The sequence below is a fragment of the Drosophila willistoni genome (assembly GCF_018902025.1).
Source record: "Drosophila willistoni isolate 14030-0811.24 chromosome XR unlocalized genomic scaffold, UCI_dwil_1.1 Seg105, whole genome shotgun sequence".
In the NCBI taxonomy this organism is placed as follows: domain Eukaryota; kingdom Metazoa; phylum Arthropoda; class Insecta; order Diptera; family Drosophilidae; genus Drosophila; species Drosophila willistoni.
The window spans coordinates 2,902,955-2,926,405 of record NW_025814054.1 but is presented as its reverse complement, the minus strand read 5'-3'; the positions used below and the strand labels follow the sequence as shown (position 1 = coordinate 2,926,405).

Sequence of the window (23,451 nt, the reverse complement as noted above, 5' to 3'; positions counted from 1 at the left end):
AATTTGAATTCGCCTATTTTTTATTTTGTGGGGGGCGGCAGGGCGGTTTGGGATCGTAGATCGTGTGTAATTTTTTTTTATAAATTAAATGTATAATAAATAAATTACAATATAGTTGTTGTTTCTTTTTTGTTTTCTTCTTGTCTATATTTGTATGTCTATATATATATATAGGCATATGTAATTATTAGGTTGAGGTCTCGTGTGCACACGGCAAATTAAAGTTACAAGAAAGAAAGAAATCAGAAAAAGAAAACTATTGCAGCATTTGAAAAGATATAATGCTGCAGCGGCGGCGGCGGCGGTAAGGCAAACAATTAAAAATAAAAAAAAAAAAAAACCCTATATTGTATAACATATTATCCTTGGCATAGCCATCCATCCATTCAAAACTAGTTACAGTTACAAAAACGTTTTGTTGTTACTTCCTAAAAAAAAGTCTGCTTAGAAATAGGCTATATAGAGGACACTAGCTGTGTGTTGTGGTTCTTGTGGATAGAGCGACGACAATGATGTTGTTCTTGTTGTTAATAATTGTGGCGGATAGGACCAAACTACAGCTGGGCCAATGAATCGGATCGTATCAGTGGTGCCAACGAACTCGGCGCCTTGTGACCAGTTTCAATCTCATACTGTACATCGAGTGAGGCTCCTGATAAAGTTGGGTAAAAAACATGAGAATAAGAAAAATGGAAACAAAAAAAAAAAAAACATTCAATTTAATATTGTAGAAAAACAGAATTGTTTGTTTTGAGGCATAAATAGGATCACTGCTGTTCTGTATGGTCAGATGATCTTTGTCCCTTACTTTTCTTCTCCAAATTCGTTTGCTGTCCCTCTGGTATAAATAATGACACAATAATTGCGCAGAACACACACAGGGCACCAAATACAAAGGGCGGACCGGGTATATGTTGAGAGATTTTCTCAACATTCGTTGCCCGATTGCCGCTACTCTTGGCATAGGTATCATCATTAAGATCCACATTGAATAGATAAAAGATAACGCCAAATACTGCCGGACCAAGGCCATTGCATAAGCCACGCATGCCCGTGATCATGCCCTGAACAGCACCTAAAAAAAAACACAAATTCAATCAACACATTGTTTTCTATTCAAAGAAAAAGAGTATCTAGGCTGAGACTTACCTTGACTTTCGGGAGCAGCATATAGTGATACGAAAGCACTGATTGCTGGATAGGTAATAGAGCCTAAAGCAGCCACTACACCAGCTGACCACATCATCCTGAATAAGACGAAGAAAGCGAATTAAAACCAGGCTAATCACAATCATAATGTAAATGGCACTTACCACTTTTGACTACCGAAGCCATACCACAACAGCTGAACAATTTCCAGAGCCAGGCCCACAATAATTGTACGTTTGGCTCCAAATACTCTGCAAAACGATTATATTCAGTTTTAATGACGGATTTTTAATGAGGAATTAAACCATCACTTACTTCATAAAGGAACCTAGCGTCACTTGAACCGTAATGCTGAGTATACCAACAATGGCAATAAATACAGATACTTCCATATAATTGAAACCCATTTTAAGCTTCAGATAGACAAACATGCAAGAATATTCGCCAGCTTCAGGTAAATATGATAGCAATACGGTTAAACATAGCATCAAGACGGTCTTATCTGTGCCCACTTTACGCAAAGCCTACAAACGATAAATATCCAGGTTATTCAAATCATTCACAATCGATTAGAGTTTGTCCACTTACCAAAAATGGATCAGCCTGCTCCCAGCTAATTGGTGCACCCCATGATGCGGGACGTACTTTCTCGGATAAACTTTCCGGCACAGCGACTAGAATAAAGAACACATCCAGCAAGGCGATGGCTGTTGATAAGGCGACCACAAGTGTGCCACCATACATGTCCATCAAGGCATTACCCAGGGCGGGTGAAATGACAAGACTGGCGGCAAATGTTGCCGATGCCAGGCCATAGGCCTTTGAACGCTCCTCCGGTGTGGTGACATCGGCTACATAGGCAAAGACCACCGAAAATGTAACGGCAAATGCCCCGCTTATTGAGATCATGGCAAAGAACCACCACGTATTGATGGACATCAACGGTATGGGTAGGCAGGTAAAGAATACTGTGACTAATAGGAAAAATTTGCGACCCCAGATATCAGAGAGGGCGCCAATTAATGGCGCCGACAGGAATGACAATATGCCCTTAATGCCCATTACCAGGCCATTCATTAGAAATGTATGATCTGGAAAGGTTTGGTTTAATGTCTGCAAAAAGATTGAAATTATATATATATAGATAGGAATATTTACTGATGTATATAGTCTTACCGATATAATGGGCATTGTTAAAAGACCCCAGGCAAAGAACTCTAGAAATATCACAACCAGCGCATGATGAACACTTGGCTCGCCAATACCAGAACTCTGTAACGAGAAAGAGAGAGAGAGAGAGAGAGAGATGGAGTGGAAATATGCATTAGAAAGGAATTCAAGTCAATAGAATTAATTAACCCTCCCATGGTCCTTGAAAAGTTTAACTAACTACGCATTATGGAAGACATCCCATTGTTATCCCAGCTTTGGTTAACCACAATGCCAATTGGATGTTTATGTGACCTGTGGTGACATTTGCTTATAAACATTTAAGTAGCGTAAAATAAATACACAATAAAATGCAAAATTGTTGCGCTTGTGAGTCAAAAGGGATAGCGAGAGAGAAAGAGAATGAAGAAGGTGATGGGTACTCGAGGGGTCATTTCTTTTGTCTAAAACTCGATTCCCCTTCTTTCAAAATGGAAAACAAAAATAGACCATATGGAACTTTTTAGTACCCTACACTTAAAGATTATGTTAACACAAACCTTGCAGCAGCATATGTTGCATGCAACGCGCAGCCATTCAAAGAAACGATTCCGTTGCGGCACAGGCGTCTCCGAGACACCTCCCTGTGATCGCATGGAGATATACGAAGCAGCCGAATGAGTGCGTCGATGTGTGCTGCTACTAGTGCCGCCGGAGAGTGCTCCACCACCAGCACCACCACCACCACCGCCGCATGGTCTAGAGCCAGAGCAACTCGAACCAGATGATGCTGCAACTGTTGATGCCAGGGCCGTTTCGGCAAAAGCGGCACTTGGATGGGCTGTTGCCGCATAGCACGATGTCTGCGTAATCGAGGTTGATGCCAGCGTGGGAGGAGGAAGAAGCAGGGAAGCGTTAGCGACATTCATGAGAGTCGGCCTGATAGCTGAACGACAGCTTACCGTTGGAACATTATCCAGATTGGCTAAGTGATCGCCACCGCTGCTGCTCTTACAGTTGCTCTTCTTATTGGTCCTCAGCGATGGCGCAAAACGTTTCAATAGATGTCCAGGACGTACTACATATGATGAAGTGGATGTTGCGGGTGTTGTTGATGTAACTGGCGCTGCGGGTATCGGTGAAAGAGGCAATGAGCTGACTGTCTCCACATCGGCCACATCCGCTGTTGTGGGTGTTGAGCTACTGCTATGAGTGCTTTGGGTCTCTGTTTGTTCGCCCGAGTCCTGATCCTGGTCCGACTGTCTGATGATATGCTTTGCATCCGATTTCATGTCGTTAAGATCTGTCTCTCTCTCTCGCTCTATCTCCGTCTCGGTCTCATCATCCAATTGAAATCTGTTCTCGTCTCTGCTGTCCTTGTCTGCCTCATCATCGTTTATTTGTTGCCGTTTGCGCATTGTCAAACTGTAAATACTTTTCTCTTTCTCTCTCTCACTCTCTCTCGAAATCTCTTTGTCTAACTGCTCTTTATTTTTGCGTGTCAATCGCTCTCTCTCTCAGTTACTCGTATAATTGCACTCAGTAATGTTGTTGCTGCTGTTGTTGTTGTTGTTGGCTCTGCTGCTATCACACTAATTTCCATTGCCATGGATCCACACATACATACACAAACATATACGTTTTATTTACGAGAGAGGGGGCGATCTAAGAACTGTGGGGGGTTCCTTTTCCTCAGCTTCTCCTTTTTCTTATTCTTCTTCTTTTTTTTTTTTGATCAAATCACAGCTGACGTTACGTTTTCACAATCCACATAGCATCCAACTGCACAGTTATTAACTCTTCTTGTATACCAATTGCTCTCTTTGCCTTTCTCCTCTTATCTTATCATTGATGATATTGCAAAGATATTAATTTCCACAACTGCTTATTCTTCGTCGTCTTGATTTTTTCTGCCAAGAAGAAGTGGTTTACCCTTTTTTTTTATTAGTAAACTTTTCTCCGTTTCTCCGTATTCACCCGGACCCGGATATTTGCTTTCAGCGTTTGCCGCCCGACAATTTTACAACATTTGCCAAAATGCAAAATAGGAAAAACTCGCGCCTGCAAGTAGGCAAGGATTTTTTTTCTTGTTTCCAGCAATTTACCCAATAAATATATTATATACACATATACACACACATATAGATATATATGTACACATATATATCTATTGTTGTGCTAAATGCCAATTCTGGCCTCGTTCAAAAATGCTCTTAATACTTTTTCGCACTTAATCGCAAATGAAGAATACAAGCTGCAGCAGGCTAAGCAAACTCGATTTCAAGAATATATATATATATATATATATAGTTTTACTTGATCTCTTGACCATCAAGTGAGCTTTGACTTTCTCATTAAACACTTTCAAATTCAATTCACAATTTTGTTACAATAATTTTGCACTATTTTGCCAAATCTCAATACAAAAAGAAATCTAAACACAACGAGACCTCAAGGAGTGGATTGAACTGGGTTTAGATAAGTACTTGGGGTGTGCGTGTGTGTGTGAGTTATAGAAACGCGATTATTTTTAGAAAAGAAACAAACTATAACAGAAATTTTAATTACATCTACAACAATAACAACTACAGCACCAAAATACAATTTGGCTTTTTTTTTGTTTGGAATTTTCTGACAAACATATGTGTGTGTATGAGAAAAAAAAGGGGATGGGGGGGAGTGGGGAGATTTCTAAGCAATTTCTAATGCTATATGCCCTGCCCCAGTAAAAATACACCGGCGGAATCAACGTTAAAGGCGAGATGTGATGGTGTATTATGGCGGACGTTCTCGTAGTCTGATGTTTCTGCACTGACTAACTGACTGACTGACAAACTGACGAGACGAGCCAATAAACCCGACATGGAACCGACGACGAGCAATGACTAGCTGAACGCACCGCCATCGTCTCATCATCATCATCACTGACTGAGAGCGAAACGAAGTGATCTTGATTCTCATGTGTGTATTATTTGTATTGTGACTACTATGTTCGGGCAACAAATTCTCCGCTGCTCTACGTGGAGACGGTGGCAGGTAGAATTAACAAACAAGCGAAAAAAAAGCATTAAATAAAACTATAAAATGAAAACCAACTATGCCTCCGATGCTCATTCAGTGTGTTAGGCATACAAAATAATTTCAGTTACATTCACTCCTACATACATACATTTCATGTGCAAAGATGACGAAATATGGGTAAATATAGTAAGCTTTATCTTCACGTGGTCTATAAGAAGAATGATACCAGTACACGAAATCATGGAATCCGAAAACCCAAAGTCTACACTACGGCTAAAGCCATTTAGGCAAAAGCTAATCAATTTCCCTAATTAGATTCAATGTAACAGGTCTCGTAATCTCGGTTAACAAAACAGAAGTCTAATTTCAACTGGAAAGAAAATTGTATAACCAAAATACATATTTTAGGAGTAAGACACAAATCTGTTTGAAAAAGATTTCAATTAACCTTAAACTTTTAAATTTTGTAGCAACTTTAAATTAATATTTTTTTTCCAACCTCCACAAAACGTCATTTCAATGGCTGAAAACTCATTTGAAGGGCTACATCCAGTGTGGTACTTTTAAAAAATTAAATTTTTAAGCTATTTGTCGTGTACTTTACGGCCACCAGATATTGAAACTGTCCACAAAATGCCAAAAAGTTGAGACCAAAGTCAACATTTTTAAGTTTAAAAATACTAGAAATGTTTGCTTTTGAAATAGCTCGTGTAATATTTATTAAAATAAACAGGATCTGAAGTCGTTTTGGCGTTTTGCCTTTCTAAAACAACAGCATCTCTTACGTGCATAAATAAGAATTGAAATTGTACTAAAATATAGTTTGAGATAAAAATTAATTTATTTAACTTTCAAATCTATTCTTATTTTTAATAGGCACCGATGAGACTGTACTTTAGTATTCTAACATCAATCTAATACAATTTTATAAGCATCATCTGGACATTATTACAAATGTTACAAGTCTAGCTATACCACAGTGCGTATACGTTATAGCCGACGATGTATGGCCTATAGCCTAAGACAAGTTTACAAATCTTTCCCTTTACAAATATACTATAAAGATTTTTAATGTGTATTTCCCTTACTCTTTGAACAAAAGACTTTTAAAACGAAATCTCTTGTACAGTCGACTCTCGTTAATTCAAACCTGCGATAATTCGAACCTCTCTGTACTTCGAAATTATCACGAGTCCCCTACAAAATCTCTTGATATTTCGAATTTTGACCATACATTTTTATACACTCGGTAATTCGAACGAAAAAATCATTGCTACGTCTCGGTAATTGGAACTCATATGGTCAAACCCTCGATAATTCGGAGAGCTGTAATACCACAAACGATTCTCAACTGCTTTAAAAAATCGGGGTTTGTAAAAGAAGATCAGGACAATACGCAAATAATTATGGATATTGAAGAACCAACTATTGTACCAGTAGTTGACTTCAGCGGTGTGAGTTTTTTTGAGTATGTTGAAGTGGATGAAGATGTTGCTGTCTCAGGATCACTAACCGATGGCGAAATTTTATCTCTGACCGATACAAACATTGACATTATAAATATGTAAGTTTTATTTATTTGCACTCAAAAATTCAAACCAATTAATATTTCGAAAAATTTTAAAAGTCCCTTGAATTTCGAATTAACGAGAGTCGACTGTATATACTTTTATATTCATAGCTACTTATTCTTAATAAAATATTTAATTGTTGCTTTCTATTAAAAGAAATTTTGGAACACTGAAACTGGAACTGAAACACGTAATATACGATTACTTGGAAAAATTCCTAATAGAAATAGGAATTCCATTTGACCAAAGAATTTTTTTAGTTTATGTTTTACAATTCTTCTTCGAATAGAATTGTTTCAGCATTAATGACACATATTTTTTGTGGTACATCTGAATACAGTTTATATATAATTTGCTTAGTAAATTAATATATGCATGTAGTTCATATTGATAAAAATTCCACATTTTTTACACAGTACTCCTAATTGTGAAAAATCAATCAATTGACTTTAAGTCGAGTCATACAGAGAGACAAAAAACCTTTTAGTAAAAAAAAGAATTTGCCATCAACTACATATAAAACATATCTACATCCCATAAATCATGTGAAACTAGCTCCGTCTGTCTGTAATAATTCATAATCTTTTATGTTATCATATAGTAAAAGATATCATACTAAAAAGCGATAAGAAAAAACAAAAATTTCCCACTCTACTGGATAAGGAAGAGTTTCCCCATTCTTTTCGTAAATTATTTTCACTTGTTGCCATTGAAGAAGTGTTACTAAATCTCTGACTAATTTAGCATACGCTTTTTTAATCATTTCATAAAATTACTTTCAACAGAAATCTTAAAAGAAACCGATTAAAAAGTAAGAATGGAGAAGGAATTTCAAGAGATCAGCTAGTTGTAGATATTTAAAGCCATTTATTTTTTAGCAAATCAAAAAGAAAAAGTAATTTAGCTTCAATATTAAATATTGGAAAGTCTGACCTTTCTCCCTTATGGACAGACAAGTAGCAGCAGCAGCAGCAGCAGGTGATTGAGAAATGCCATTATAATGGATAAACTTGATATAAATCACAGAGGCAACATGCTACTTGGTGGCCCTACTTGATCGACCCCTACAGACTTGTCACGCATTTGGACGGTCCATTCGGGTCAAGTGCAAAAAAACAACAGCAAAGCACACACAAAGAAGGTCAAATGTACAGCATCCAAATGGTAGAGAGTGAGAAAATGGGGGAAATGAACGAGTGACTAGTGACTGGTGTGGTTTGCCTCTATCGTGGTGGATCGCTATCAAAGCAAAGTAAGCAGGAAACGTAACTCTCTATGTGTGTGTGTGTGCGTTTGAGCTTGTGTGACACTGACTCATGAGCCGGATAACTTTTCATGCAACTCAAGTGAAATGCCATCAACAACAAAAAAAAAAAAAAAAGAACACACACACAAATACATGTAATAAAAATTCATTTTTAACGACAAAACTTGGCTGCATGCGCCGCCGCCATCACACACACACACACACACACAGACATCCAAGAAAGGCTTTAGAAATGACCTTGAGAGAGCGACCAACCAACAGCAACAGCAGCAGCAGTCATCATCACCATCCCTTTTATGGGACATGATGGCGTAATGGCCTGGCCAGCAGCAGCAACAGCAGCAGCAGAAACAGAAGCGACAGTTTGAGTAAACATTTTCATGTTTTCCTTTCATTTTTCTATATATATATATATATGTGTGTGTGTGTGTGTATCATCCTTTTCTATTTTTCTTTTTTCAACTATGAGCTAATACAGCACACAAAGCTGAAAAACCTAACCCAAAAACAAAATGAAAAAAAAAGGGGAAAAGTTAATTAATCTTTTGCCTCTCTTATGTGTGTGTGTGTGTGTGTAGGTGTGTGTTTGCATATTATAATACTTATATTATAATAAAGGACTCGAACTGGCATGACAAGGTCAAGTTTTTGGCTACTCCGCGTGGTGGTCCGTGGGCAGATATTGCTTAATTATTTATATCCATACATGTGTGTGCTGCAAGTGTATTTCACGTGAAGATTTTTTGTAGGGGCCATTTTCAGCAAGCCCCTAAAAGTATGCACTGTTATAATTTTTGCGATGCAAATTACTGCTTTAATAATGGGCAAACAACTTCTCATGGCTCTACTTCTGGCTTTCATTCTCATTCGTCTTGTGTTTATATATTGAAAAGTAGGCCAAAATACAAACAACGTCAAGGACAAATGCAAACTAACAAACCCACACACCGATACCGCCACACACACACACACACGCACACACCTTTATACACTGATAAAGCTTGCAATAAACTGAAGCTGAATACCCACGCAAAAACTTTGTTGTGTGTTTGTGTGTGTGCGGCATGCTTGCACGGCTGTTTGGCTCGATTGGTAGCACCTGCAGAGTAAAAGGTGGGGGTCGGTGGCCGGGAAGGTGAAGAGGTTAGCCACAGTTTTTGATTAAAAATGCGCATACAAAAGTGAAATCAATTGCCGCCACGTGTTGTCAGTTTTCATAAATATTTTGATGGTAAAATTTAATATTGGCCACGAAATGAAAATGAAATGAAATGAAATCTTCTATCAATGCCCCCAAAACATAATACACACACACACACACACCCACACACATCCTTCTTTGTAAAACAAAATTACAAATATACTTTCTGAAAATGAATTTTAGTCATCAAAGTTCAAAGTTGCAAAACAAAAGATGTGCATAAGTCATCTTGTAGATCTTTGGAGAATAAATATATAAAATTATTGCCAAATTTCATGATATCCTTAAAAAATAATTAAAGGAATACGTATTTTATATAAATTTTCCAAGATAAATCTTGTAAACAAGTCTTGATCATTAGTTAAAACATATCAAATCTGATTTTTCTAAAAACAAGATTAAATTAAAAAGCACACAAAATTCTTCGAAAATAAATAAACCAACTCGCCATTTTGTTGTATATTTCATACATCTTCTAATTTTTGTCATGGAAATTTGGTTCCTGCTAATTTTTTAATGGGCAAAGTAATATTAAATTCATAGACCAAAAACCACTTTTTATGTTGAAGTCAGAAATCAATATTTTCAATATAAAACAAAAAACAGATTTCAGTATTTAATTCAAAATATTTTTGTTTGTTTCATTTTAAAAAATTTTTAATGAAATGTTACTAATTAATTTTTTGTTTGTTTCTCAAAGGAGTCACAAGAAGTTTTCATTATCCCTTGTAATATAACATATTTTGAATTGTATATTTTTATATATGTAACGAAACATCGAATGGTGAAGCTACTGGAGTCTAACAATAAGAGAACGCTCGATTATATATTAAATATATTGATTGATATTTTTAACCTGTAAGCTCAAAGAAAATCTCGTACTAAAAATATAAAATATAATGTTAATAACAGATTTAATTCAATTTTGAAATAATAAAAATACAATAAAAGCTTAAAAATTAAAAACTTTTAAACAAGTCTGTTCTAAATTTTGCTTTCAAAAATATAATTTTGTTAAAATCAGCTTGTTTTTCTTCTATTGTTTATATTTTTGAATTTGTACATAATTTTATTAATATTAATTTGTTAGAAAACTATTTGCCTTTTAGTCAGTGTAACATCTCAAAAATATATTAATTAAAATTTGTAATATTCAAATTATTTATGGCATAAGTCAATGAAACTTAATGTGAATGCGTCTAAATATATTTGAATATCACAATGCACTCAATCCAAATTCAGTTTTCCTTTTTTTCCGAGAGATAAATACATAAAGTTTTTCTATAGGGACATTAAATTTTATCGCATGTTATGTAAAATGGAAAGAATGTTGAACCTACTTTAATCTCACAGCTATAAACACATTTATCCTTACCGCATGGCATAATGCACAGATGATGTGTTCCAGAGCATAAATTTGCAACAAGAATGCCACCTCCCACCGCCGCCCCCCTTTTCCCTTCTCCCTTCCAATCATTTTGTCTGCTCTCCACTACTGCAATTCAATTGCAAAGCCTTTCCATGTATACATACGTATACGTAATATGTGTGCTCACTCACATGAGTGAGCACAACATGCTGTCAGCGTTGCGGCCCTATACTATCGCTAGTCCTATCCCCAATCCTCAACAATCTCAACCCCTTTCGTTTCAATATTAAAAATAGTTTGTCAACAACATGTGGACAGGAAAGTGTCAACTGGCTAAGGCACATTACCAACACAAGGGAAAAACAAAAATCAAATTACAAAAAAAAAAAAAAGAAATCCCCCCAACTATATAGATATGTGCAAGGATATGGTAAGTGTGGAGGAAGGGGATATAGAGCTGGCTAGAGCTGTCACGTTCACGTGACATATAGAAAGATAGATGTTTGTAGAGTTATCTCTATACACATGTGTAGGGGCATTTTTATTGATTTTCATTGTGTCAGTTAGATAATGGAAAATGCACTGAAAATGGCCTGAAATCAAAGAAGAACTAGAAATGACAATAGTAATAGAGCAAAAAAAAAAAAGAAAGAAAAAAGGAATTGTCCAACAAGACACATACACACACACACAAACACAACATCTGCCAAAAGGCCAAGTACAAGGCAGCACTAGTCAGTCTTAATATTGATTAGTCATGATGATGATGGTGATGATGATGATGATGATGCACCTGCTGCAAACCCCAAAACCAAACAGTGAAAAGAATGAAAAAAAAAAAAACACACTATTGACCTTGCATGCAAACACGACAGTGTCTGACAAACAAAATAGTGAAACAAACAATCAATTTTAATAAATTTATGATTCTTGAACTCTTGCCAAACATTCCAAAATCAAAAAGACCAAAAAACGAAACCAAACAAACAAAATAAAAATAATATTAGTAAAAAAAAAAACAATTGTCATATAAAGTCGACTCTATTGGTCGACTTTCGAGTATCCTTTAAAAAATTTTATATCTTTAGCCTCATAGCATTGAATTATATATCTAACGTCTGGATAATATTTGGTTCTTATTTCTTTAATTTTTACCAACTTCATGATTATAAAGAGACATAACGCAATATACCCCGATTCATATTCTATCTAGTCCAGGGTAAAGGAAAGTGACGATATATACCAATGCAGTTGCAAGTTGATGTTTGCTGTAGGAGTTGAGTTAATTTGCATAAATTTACTTAGCATTCGGTTTGAAATATAACTAAGAGATCCGGAAGTACTTAAGCATTCAGTTTTGTGGTGACCCAAATTCTTAACTATAGCAAAAACAAAATGGAGAAGCAGCAACAACAATGCAAAACAGAAGAATAAGAAACAGGCTCAACCATCAGCAATTATTTGAATATTTTCTTAATAAAATGTACTGTCAAAATTTTAAGGACATACGATTTCAGATAATTCTTAGAGAAAAACGTTACAAAATTCGAAAACTTAGGATTCTAGAGACCTAAAAATAACACTTTTATCTAAGTAAACTTAAAATTTTATTATTTAAACAACATTATTTGATAACTTTAAAGAGTAATATAAAAATGTGATAGTTGATTAATATTAGAATTGAGGAAAAAAAATTTGCAAATTGGATTCCTAAAATAAAATTTCTTTTTTGTGGCACTTTTATCGGTCTTAAAATAACTTTGTTTGATAATTCGAAAAATTTTAGATTAAACGACTGTGTCCTAGGAATCGGGTTACCGACTTTCAAGACAAAGTTTTTGAGACAAATAATTTATTGTTTGAAGTTTCAAAAGCATTTTCATAACACCTTTAAACTGGTCAATACAATTATGCCTACAAGTTGAAAAATAACATTTGAATAAACTTTAAAGAGAAAGATAGAGTGTTTACTTGAATCCTATAAATACTACTAATTCCAACAAATTGTAGCCCCTTAAATAAAGCAGGTTAATAAATTAATGAGATTACATTTTATATTACTTGCTATATAAAAATTACCATGTTGATAAACATATATCAAAACAATTTCTTAACATGGTAACTGTTTAGCTAAATTGTGATTGTGGATTTTGGTGAATTTTTAAACAAAAGTCTACCAAAAATTATTTTTAGATATTTACCTAATAAAATTGCCAAGCTAAATAATATTCTAATATTCTAACTAAACGTTTCAGAAGAAAGAAAAGAGTTAGGAGTCCAAGTAAGAATCTAAGAAAACGTTTTAAAATGTTTCCTTTATTCATATGTAGAAAACTTGTGAGTACTTTTGAGTACTTTTGAGTAAAAAAGACTCAATTTTTTTTTTCTATGTGATCCACTTGGGAGATTCTTACACAGGTGCAGGATTTTGTATTCATAGTGATCTAATATTTTGCTTGCCCAATAACCAAAAAGGTCCAATTTGATACATATGTATAATATAGAATATCAATCTGTCATCTGTTTAAAGATAATTCCTTTTGTGGTGAATTGTGACTGGTTGGTTGCGTCGGGTATTATATATACCATGTACATATAATACATATATTTTTACTGGCCTGAAAAGTTATTCAGTCTTTTTTCTTTTTTTTTTTTTTGGTTTTTTGCATCCTTTTGAAACAGATTTATGTGTATGTGTTATAATTTTGCCTGCATTTGACATTTTGCGCTGCGGTATACTGAAAATATTAAACAATAGAAGACTCCCTCCTTGACAAGGATGTTGGGATTTTGTTGCTGCTGCTGCTTTCTGGACTCGACAAACAAAGGAGCCAAGAAGGAACACACGAGCTATAATTTATGGATGCCAGTGGTTTATCTAACGATGGCATTTCATAAGCCTCAAACTCGGCTAGATATATGTATGTACATATATACATTGTATATAGAGGTGGAGAGAGAAAGAGAGAGAAAGACAGAGGGGAGGCGCCACGTAATTGATTGGCATTAATGCCGTTGACTGAGCAAATATTTGCCCTAGTCGCTCAATCCTGTAGATACTATTTTATGTAGGTATATATCAGCGTCGGCAGCTCAATCTTCCACACACACACACACACACACACACACACCCTCAGTGTGAGATGAGGTAGTTCCTTTACACAATGTCTGCCGCCTTGTGGAAAATTATGCGTGGCAAGCAAAGTTTTCCACTCACAACACACACACACACACGCACACAATGTGTCGTATGCAAATATATATATATTTACAGACACACACACACATCTACATAAATATTCTTGTATTAAAATTATTATATTTTGCTTTTTACTTTACTTTCGCTACTTAAGGCAAAAGTTTATTGAACTCTGTATACCCCCTAAAAAAAATGGGATCTAATAATGTGAAAAAGTTTCTTTATAAGCAGAAAAGTATTTCTCCAAGAGATGTCTAAGTGGATGGCAAATTAACCTGCCTTCATCGAGGAACAACTAATCATCATCAGAACATAATAAAAACTGAGAAAAAAAATCCAAATTTCCATATATTATTTAGAGACAGAGACATCAAACTTAATTCTAGAAAGAAACGTTTAAATTGTAGATCTGAGAATCCTTAAAATTCCCAAAGTTGAAAGACTCTGTAAACATTTCTATCTACTTATTGCAAAATAAAATGATTTCAGAAGACTTCGAGAGCCAATTTGGTTAGTTGGAAATGAGATTTACTTTACATAAAATGATTTGGATAATAAAAAATATAGAAAACTTTTTCTGAATCAACTTGTACTTGAATTACACTTCTTGTGTATTAAGTTGATGATTAGGTTAGTTTGTTCTCTACTACATTATGCAAAAATTGAAAGAGCTTTAAACTCAATTGAGATGAGATTCTCAGAGAGATTCATTCGTCTCTGCTGCCGGGTCTGGTTGTTTGTGCCTGTTTCTGCTACTGCAATTGAGGTCAGCAGGCCATCTCATTTTGATGTGGCCATAAAAATGGCAACCTAAACAGAAATCCATTTGCCATAAAAGCAAAAAAAACGAAACAATGACGGCTATTTTTTTTACGATTCAAGCGGAAGGAACGACGGAGAAGGACATGAGAAGAATGACTACCAACTGGAAGAACCAAAACTGACTGCTGCACTCGTTAAATGTTAAGGGAGAATATGCAAAAATTATCAGAACATTAAACCAGGAACGAACGATTAAGCACATGTAGGCGGCGACGGCAACAGCGACAGCGACGTCAGCTGCGTTGTCGGCGTATAGAATGGAGAAGGACATGCAAAACGCACAGGGACATCAAAATGGAAGGGCCCTGTGAGGAGTGACCTTCTTCAAGGAATGGAAAAAAAGAGAAAAAACAAAAACAACAAAGCAGAAAAAGAAACTACAACAACACGAAGGCTTCTCCTTCGCGTCGTCTTTGTGCGTCAGGATGAGGGCCATTAGGCGTCGGGACGGCGATGGCGGCAAGTAACAAGAAACGTTGAAACAAAATCAACTGACTATGTTTTTTTCTTTCTTTTTTTCTTGTGTTTTTAAGTTCTTTTCTTTTATGCGACACTCTTAAGTACAGTTACAGTTACAGTTTTTGCGTAATGCGGAGACAGCTGAAAGCAAATATGTCGGGGAAATCATCCGTGTGGAAAATCAGCATATTTAGTGGGCCTTATGAAAGAACCAAAAAAAAAACAAGAAAAATTAAATATTAAGAAGCATTTCAAGTTCAGTTTGGTTCACACACACACGTGCGTGTGCGTGTATCAATTTTTACTTGTGATTTTCACCCAGCAACATATGAAAACCTTGCCACGTTTTTATTTTCTATTTTTTCCTTCACTTCACTTTTTCACTTTTGGTTTATAAGGCCTTTTTGATTTGAATTAATTGAACAAACACAACAATGATCATCATCATCATCATCATAACATGATCACAACATCTCGCACAACACAACAACACACAGGAATTAGCAACAGCAACAACAACAAGCAGCTGCTGCTATTATCATTTTTCACCAAAACTCTGATGGGAAACACACACACACACAATAAAACAACAATTGAAGTCAAGAAAAAAGACAAAAATCAAATGTTTAACCAAGAGCAGTTAACCGACAAACTAACAAAGAGGAACGTAAAAAACAAAAAACAAAACAAAAAAAAAAAGAAACAGAAACAAATTCAATTTAATTCAAAATATGATTTTTGTATGTATTATTCGTTTGTTATTCGACGGGAGCAGCGACGGACAACGACGACGACGACAAACGACAAGCACACGGGAAATATAATAATTGAAACATGCGCAACGTTTTCGAACGTGATGTGCGCTTTTCCACATGCTGCGCCGTACTCAGCTGGAAAAACGTCTGTTTTCACATTCGCAACTCAGAAACTGAACATTTTCTTCTTCTTTTTGCGTCGTCTGCCTCTGCCTCTCTAACACTAATGTATGCAATTTTTTTTTTGTCTTTTTTGCTCTTCGTTTTTCCTTTTCTTTCGCGTTTCGTTTGGTTTCGTTTCGAACGAAACACGCGACAAGCTTTCAAAAACAACGACAAGAAATCAAAAAGCTTTTTTCATACCCTTTCTAAGGAGTATGTTGAATGTTACTTGGACCTTAACAACTCTTTACAAACATTTCTGCAAAATTTCTACAATTTTAAGGTCTTTGTAAGACAAATGGCTTTGGTCTGTCTCTTTTTTTTTTGTCTGATTCTAATGTGTCCAGGTCAGATAAGTTTCGAAGGTCGTATCCTGGATCTCTCTCCAAAAAATGTTGCCAATGGTCGACACTAATCCTGAAAAGCTTCATATGCCTACAGCATTTGGCTAATTTTCCATTTTATATTAACCTAGTTTTAGCGTTTTTAATGAAAAAAAAAGTCACTTAAAATTGAAAATGAAGGCTTTTTGGAAAACAAATTGTAATTGCAGAAATAATTATACAAAATTCTATATATCTAAGAAATATTTACTTTAATTTTGAAATATCGATTTAGGAAATAAAAATTTTCCTTCCGATTTGGAAAAGATTGTAAAAAAACAAACAAAAAATGTAAAATTTTATTGTTTTTAGGAATTTAAATGTCAAATATTGCTTTCAAGTTTGTCACTTGGGCGGACAAAAGCAAAATATTTTCAATATGTTTAATTAATTTGATTATTTCATTCATAATTTAGCCCTTTTAGTTGCATAAAACGATAAGAAACCCACTACCATAAAAAAAAATGGAAACACGTTGCGTATACGTTATATGCAAATAAATATGATGTACATATGAGTATTCACAATTTTAAAGTTTGGATAGACTGAAATCGATTGTTCTCAAACTAAATATAAAATAAAAATGCTTATAAAGAGAGTGCATTAAATTTCAGTTATTTCATTAAGAGAAATTTACTTGGTACAAAGTATCACGTATACGCCCGTATTGACTTGAATGTAAGGACGAATTATTCTAGTTTCTGTTTTGCAAGTTTCGTTTTCTATTCATTTCATATATGGAAAAGTAATGGCATCCCATTACCCCAATATACTTTTGCGTGGGGTGGGAAGAAAGCTTCTAAGTTGGGGCATGACCGTTGGTTACATGTACATACATATACATATACATACATATACATATACATATAGAGTACGTTATATCGACATTTGGTCGATTGGATATTCCCTCTTCATGCGCGCATCTCTAAAATCTGAAATCCTGTCCGCAAACCTTTGGAATTTCCCTTTCATGCAATCACTTTTCCCCTTTTTTGTTATCTCTGTGTATTTGTGAAGAGGCAAGGGCAGTAATTTCCCCACATTGATATTGATGTATTTGTTGCATGTTGCATGTGCGGAAAGTTTAGTGGGCAACCGGCGCATTCTTGTTTTTTTTTGCTGTTCGTCTGTGCTTTTACTTTCTTGTTCTCGTTCTTTGCCATCTCTTTTGATTAAAGCTTTCCTTTCACCCTTCGTTTTTACTTCGTTTCATTCCTTTTTCTTTTCTTCTTTTGAGTTGATTCTGTTTTGCTTTTTGGCATTTCTGCGCTTCTGCGCTTTGACTTATCATTTTATGAATGAAAAGCGAAAAAGCTTTCGATTTTCGTGGGACATTTTCGATTTCTCTGAATGGACTTATAATGAAATTCGAAGAATAATTTAAATGGAATCGCGGAATAGTTTTGTCCCTTGCCCCCTCGCCACAGCAGATTGTTCAGTTTAGTTTTTTAGTAGCAAACTACTCTAGTTTAACTAATTTATGATCCTCCGGGGTCTTCATTCTATTAACTTTCAAAAACTAATGATGCCTTTGTGCAGTAATTAACAACTACATACTTATGCAAGGTCGGTCGCACGGCGCCAATTTTCCAACTAACCCTTAATTGCATATGCCACGATGGCTATTTTCTTACTACTCTTCTTCTCCCAAAACCCCACTCTCCCATCACACCCATCATTCATTCGCCACTATTTACATATATGTGTATATAGGCGTCGTCGAATTAGAACAAGTGCCAAAACCGATAATTAAGTTCAAGGCTAGAAGAAATTAACTTTAGACAGCGTCACGACAACGCATGCGTTAGGGGTTCTCAATAAAGATAAAAACAAACACAAAAACCAAGGCATGAATATCACCCAAAGCTTTTTTTTTCACCGAAACGGCAAGAGGAAAGGCAAGGGGGTCCTGGTTATGATAGTGATTCGAATTCTACCCATGTACATAGCTTTACAACAGTTCTGTAAATACCAAGTCAGTATTATTAATTGATATACCAATATGGACAATATGCAGTCGAGTAGTAAGTCATGTGAATCATTCCACATCTGAATCACAGGGCTATTCCACGATTGCGTAGGCGTAAATTGGTGTAAACTATTAACCAGACTTGTGTATATAATGTTACACATTATAATATATAGTTTTGATATCTATATGAATATATCCAAAACGGCAAATGAAATATTCATACTAACGAATTGGATGAATAAAAATAAACCATAAACCATGCATTCTCGAACCACTCACTTGTAAGTCCGGCTGAGAATATACATTACACAAATGGGAGAGAGGGAGATAGGGAGAGAGGAGGACAGAGGAGTGCAGACTTTTAGTCTACTGATTACTATTGAAAGTTCTATTTATCCAAACATATTGGAATGTATTCATTTTGTCTGTAAATAAACTGCAAACCTCTAGAATATACATACATATGTCAATACAACGCTATTCGGATTGTATTTTGAAGAATGTAGCAAATTATAGATAACTTTAATCTAATTGTGAATATCGGAGCCATCGCAAGGTATTTCGGTTCCTGGTGCATTTTTTCTCTATTATGTAAACAATTACTTTTCTTTAAAATGCCAGTTAAACACTTTTACATAAACATTTTATTTGTCATTTCCTTTTCTTTTTATTTATGTTATTTCGTTAATAGAAATTAATGTATAAGTAATAAGTAAGTAACACATATACAACTCGTTTTCTCATATCATTTACAAAGGTATTTGTTAATCGTTGATGAAATCGATTCAGATTTCTATAATACATGAGAACATTTTTGCAAATCTTTTGGTTTCAATAGGCCAAGATTCTCATTAATAATATTTGTTAAGTTGTTAGAGTTGTTTCTTTTAGTTTCTTTAGTCCCTTAGGAATACATATGTTTTTTTTTAGGACTTACGAAAACATCTTTCAACATGTACCAAGTTGTTAAAGTATACTTATCAGATCATATTTAGCCTGAAAACTTTTTCAAAGAGCGGATTTTGGATTGAAGAGTTTTAAACAATTACAAGGATCTCTTGAAGTTGACAGATATTGTACTAATTTTTACAAATACTTTTTCAACTCCATTGATTTGTGAGTTGGTTTATATGTTCCATGATAAAAGTTTCAGTTTAATTGATTTAGGCGATTGACGGTCTTGGCTAATATATTACAGTCAAATCTCGATAATTCGAAATGGCAAGGGTACAAAATTCCATTCCAACAAGGTTTTTTCAAGGGACCAGCAGTTTCTTCCGAAATATTAATGTTTTCGATTTAACGGGGTATGAATTATCGAGACTCGACTGTATTACCGTTGTTATTATAACGATTTTGTAGTTAACTATTCCAACAACTGCTAACAGCGCCGCATTAGACCAAGTTTTCTTTAGATAAATTAATTTCCGATACACATTTTTAAAGATATGTACAAGATGGGGCTTTAAACTAATACGTATATGCAAAATGCTGACTAACATAAAAGCATTTCCAGACAAACCCAAGTTCTTGTCAGTTGGAGTTTTAGCTCAGACTCTATATTGTTTTATGAATAAAATTGAAGTTATGCGCAGCAAATATTCTAAGAACAACTGATTAGAAAAAAGGCTTAAAGAGTATTTAAGCTGTTTACCATCCATGTATGTATACTCCTTTTATATACAGTAGTGGCCATGAATTTAGAAATGAATTTTCTAGAATTCAATTTTGTTTATTTTTGATTCATTCCATTGTTGAGATGATGTACTCTATATTTTGTCTACTTAGTTCGCTGCTAATTTGAGCTGGGCAACACAATAAAAAAGGAAAATTTGGCGTGCCAATTTAATCCGGAATAATGAGTAATAATCACAAGCAAATTTCGTATCGTTTGTTCGTATGACATCTTTCTAATATTATCATCAGATTTGGAACAGAATTTCAACAGAATTAAACTTTGTTGCATATATAATTACAAAGTTTTTAAAAAGTTCTGATCTTGTTAACATAGAAATAGTAAACAAGAGTAATAGTAATAAGTAAATACAAAATCGATTCTTTGTTTTAATTTCATGGCATCAGATTGTTCGTTAGTTAATGTAAATATATGTATTTATCATATTGTTAATCTGGCCAGCAAATTAGTTCAAAAGTTTTGTAGCTATAGTGTTAGGGGTTTATATATACATAAGTAAAAGAAATATATTTCGAATTTATATCCCAAAATATTAAAGAAGTTATATTTCAGCTGCTCCTATTTTTGAATCTTTCATGGCTTAATTTACTTTACAATAATATTTTGTTGTTAAAAAAATGTAGAGTAGATTTAATGCAAAAAACCATTAATTTATGAAGAAAAACAGAAGATGAACTATATTTGTGGGAATCACTGTACACACACTCACTCATACATATGCAAATACGATTTATTTGTAAATCTGTTGCATAGTGTTATGGGCATGGCGTCAAGCTGGCTGCCCTGGCGACGGCCAAATGGACGACATTTTAGACCCAACGAGCAGCAAGTAGCTAATTATTTCCCACACACACACACACACAAACCATATATTTATACACATAAGCTTTGCCATGCCTCTGTCACCTTTGAACCGGGTCGCACTCCTCATCTCAGCCTCAGTTGAAGCTAGTTTTAATTATGCATGACTAACTGACTGACTGACTGGTTGGCCCACTGTTTGGGCCCTATGAATACCTCTGACTAACAACGTGCATTCCCCTGGCGGAGTGTGCGTTGCTCCAAATTTCGCGTCTGTAATTACACGGCAAAAAGGGGAAATGGTGTAATATGTGTTGTTTACACGCCACGCACAAGCGTTAAGAATTTACTGTGTATACACACACACACACACAGTGGAGAGAACACACTCACAGAACTCACCTTACACACTGATTCTAATTCTTACGGACCATTAGCAGACACAAAGTTGAATAACTCTGAAAAATTTCTAATGATATGTAAAAAAAAAACAAAAATAAATAAAAAAAAAAAAATAAAAAGAGAATAAGAGATGAAAACAAACGAATCGATAGTAGACCAGACCCTAGACCAGACAACTAATTCTCCTCAAGTCAAATGAAAACGAAAGTGAACCAACCACAAGTGGTTATTTCTTTTATCGAGGTCGTCGCTATGATGATTTGAGAGAGAATTGATTATGAAACTCGTCGACACACTTCTGAAGAACTGAGAAACCGGCCACTGAGAATATCCCATCCATATGAGAGGAGGGAATAACAGGCTTAATTATGCAATTAAAGCAACAAAAACACTTAAGCGGCATTTTCCCTTGCATTACAGTTCTCTTTTCTTTAGTTTGTGGTCCGTAAATGAATATTGAAAAAATAGATCATTTGGTTAACTTGCAATGCATTTTTTAAGGTGGATGAAAATAAGTTCCACCCTAAACTTCAAGTGCACAATTAGAGCCATCGTGGCTCTGGCTTTTAGAACACGCAATTGTTGCTGCCTCTGCTGCGTCGACGCCGACGTCGGCGTCTGCGTCGAGTGGTGGTGGGTAGGAGGGAAGGAGGCTAACAAACCCCGTTAGTCATGATATAAAGCGCTTATCAATTGTGTATGATATTTTTTTATTATACGTACATACCCACGTTTACCCCTACATTGATTAATACACTTATTGTTTTTTTTTTGTTTTTCAGTTTATGAATTTATTTCATATTCGCACTGCTTTAAAACAAAAAAAAAATAGAAAACTGAAAAACCATCAACAAGGGCAAGTACTACATGGGAAAACCAGAACTTGTGATATTATCGTGCTGATAAGCAGCCCAGCTAACAGGTAATCGACATCGCCTGATGTCAATCAAATGATCATGAAATATATCAAGGACGTATATTTAAAAACTATTTAAATGTTTAAACAATTGTTTGAAAATTCATAGGAGAGATGAAATTAAGCCAGTTAGTGATTCACACAAACTAGAGAGAGAGAGAGTCCACTGTCGATTGTCGCCCACCCCCGACCTCTCTCCCCATCTCTAAATTCAAATGGAGTGACCATACTCCCACCGCACACTTTTATGATAAGCCAGCTTATCAGGTGCCGCGGTGTTGGCGGCGTCTTAGTAAAAGCACTTACCGTAAAAATACTGCTCTTCTTGTGGGCACGATTCCGTATTACTAAGCCCGCCAAAGGCTTCTTCACATAGATTTTGGGCATCTTGTTGTGTTATTGTTTTCCGTATACGTGGCTGAATATCGATGTAGTAACCCAGCGCGCGCGTTGCCTTTGGTTAATGTTTGTTTTTTTTCGCGGGGGTGGTGATGGTGGCAAGAGAAGCGGCGGCTGCGGCAGCGTCAGCGTCACAATGAGTTGATTAGGCTGCAGTCGCGCTTAGGGCGAAGCAATTTGCATGCATTACACTTGTGTGTGTGTGTTTGTATAATACTCTTATATTAGGATACAACGATAACGGCGCGACGCGATTTGGTTGAAATATAACTTTTGACTTTTTCTTTGGGATTTTATATTGAGATGGATGTATTTGCTGCACTTGCTTTTTTTTTCTATTTACATTTCCTTTGTATGGGTAATTGGTATTGGTATTGATATCGGTATTATTAATAGTGCTATTACTATTTAGATTTGACTGGCAGCAGCAGCAGCAGCGTTGCGCGCTCACAAATGCCTTGGCCGGAGTTAGGATTTGTGTGGAGGAACGCCTTGGTGGTTAGCATGCCTGTGCTGGACTGGGCTAGAGGGCTGGCGGCTGCGGCTTCTTAAAATAGGCTGACGCGATATATACTTGACACGAATTATTGCATTACTATTTTACACTACTTTTAGTTATTAATTAATATATATGTATATGTACTTTAGAATTTTACGGACAATTTATTGCGTTCGTAGCAAAGACGGTCCGAAATGCGAGTGTGCGCGATTTGGTGCTAAAAAATGCCAAAAACAGGCGCTGTCAACATGTGTTCTTA

At 35.4% G+C, this 23,451-nt stretch overlaps 1 protein-coding gene across 3 annotated transcripts; it reads right to left on the bottom strand.

Moving 5' to 3' along the window:
• Positions 1–159: 159 nt before the first annotated feature.
• Positions 160–23,409, bottom strand: LOC6646056 (hippocampus abundant transcript 1 protein). Of its 3 annotated transcripts, XM_002068894.4 has the most exons (9): positions 3,261–4,204; positions 2,859–3,161; positions 2,326–2,421; positions 1,738–2,262; positions 1,465–1,673; positions 1,314–1,400; positions 1,150–1,247; positions 809–1,075; positions 160–652 (listed from the first exon to the last, which is right to left on the bottom strand). In XM_002068894.4, the coding sequence occupies exons 1-9, from the start codon at positions 3,714–3,716 to the stop codon at positions 555–557; spliced, it is 2,139 nt and encodes a 712-aa protein (XP_002068930.1). In that variant the 5' UTR covers positions 3,717–4,204; the 3' UTR covers positions 160–554. The 3 variants fall into 3 exon arrangements, with proteins under 3 accessions (XP_002068930.1, XP_015033173.1, XP_015033172.1); XM_015177687.3 differs by lacking the exons at positions 2,859–3,161; positions 3,261–4,204 and adding an exon at positions 22,601–23,409; XM_015177686.3 differs by having other exon boundaries at positions 2,859–4,208.
• Positions 23,410–23,451: the final 42 nt, after the last annotated feature.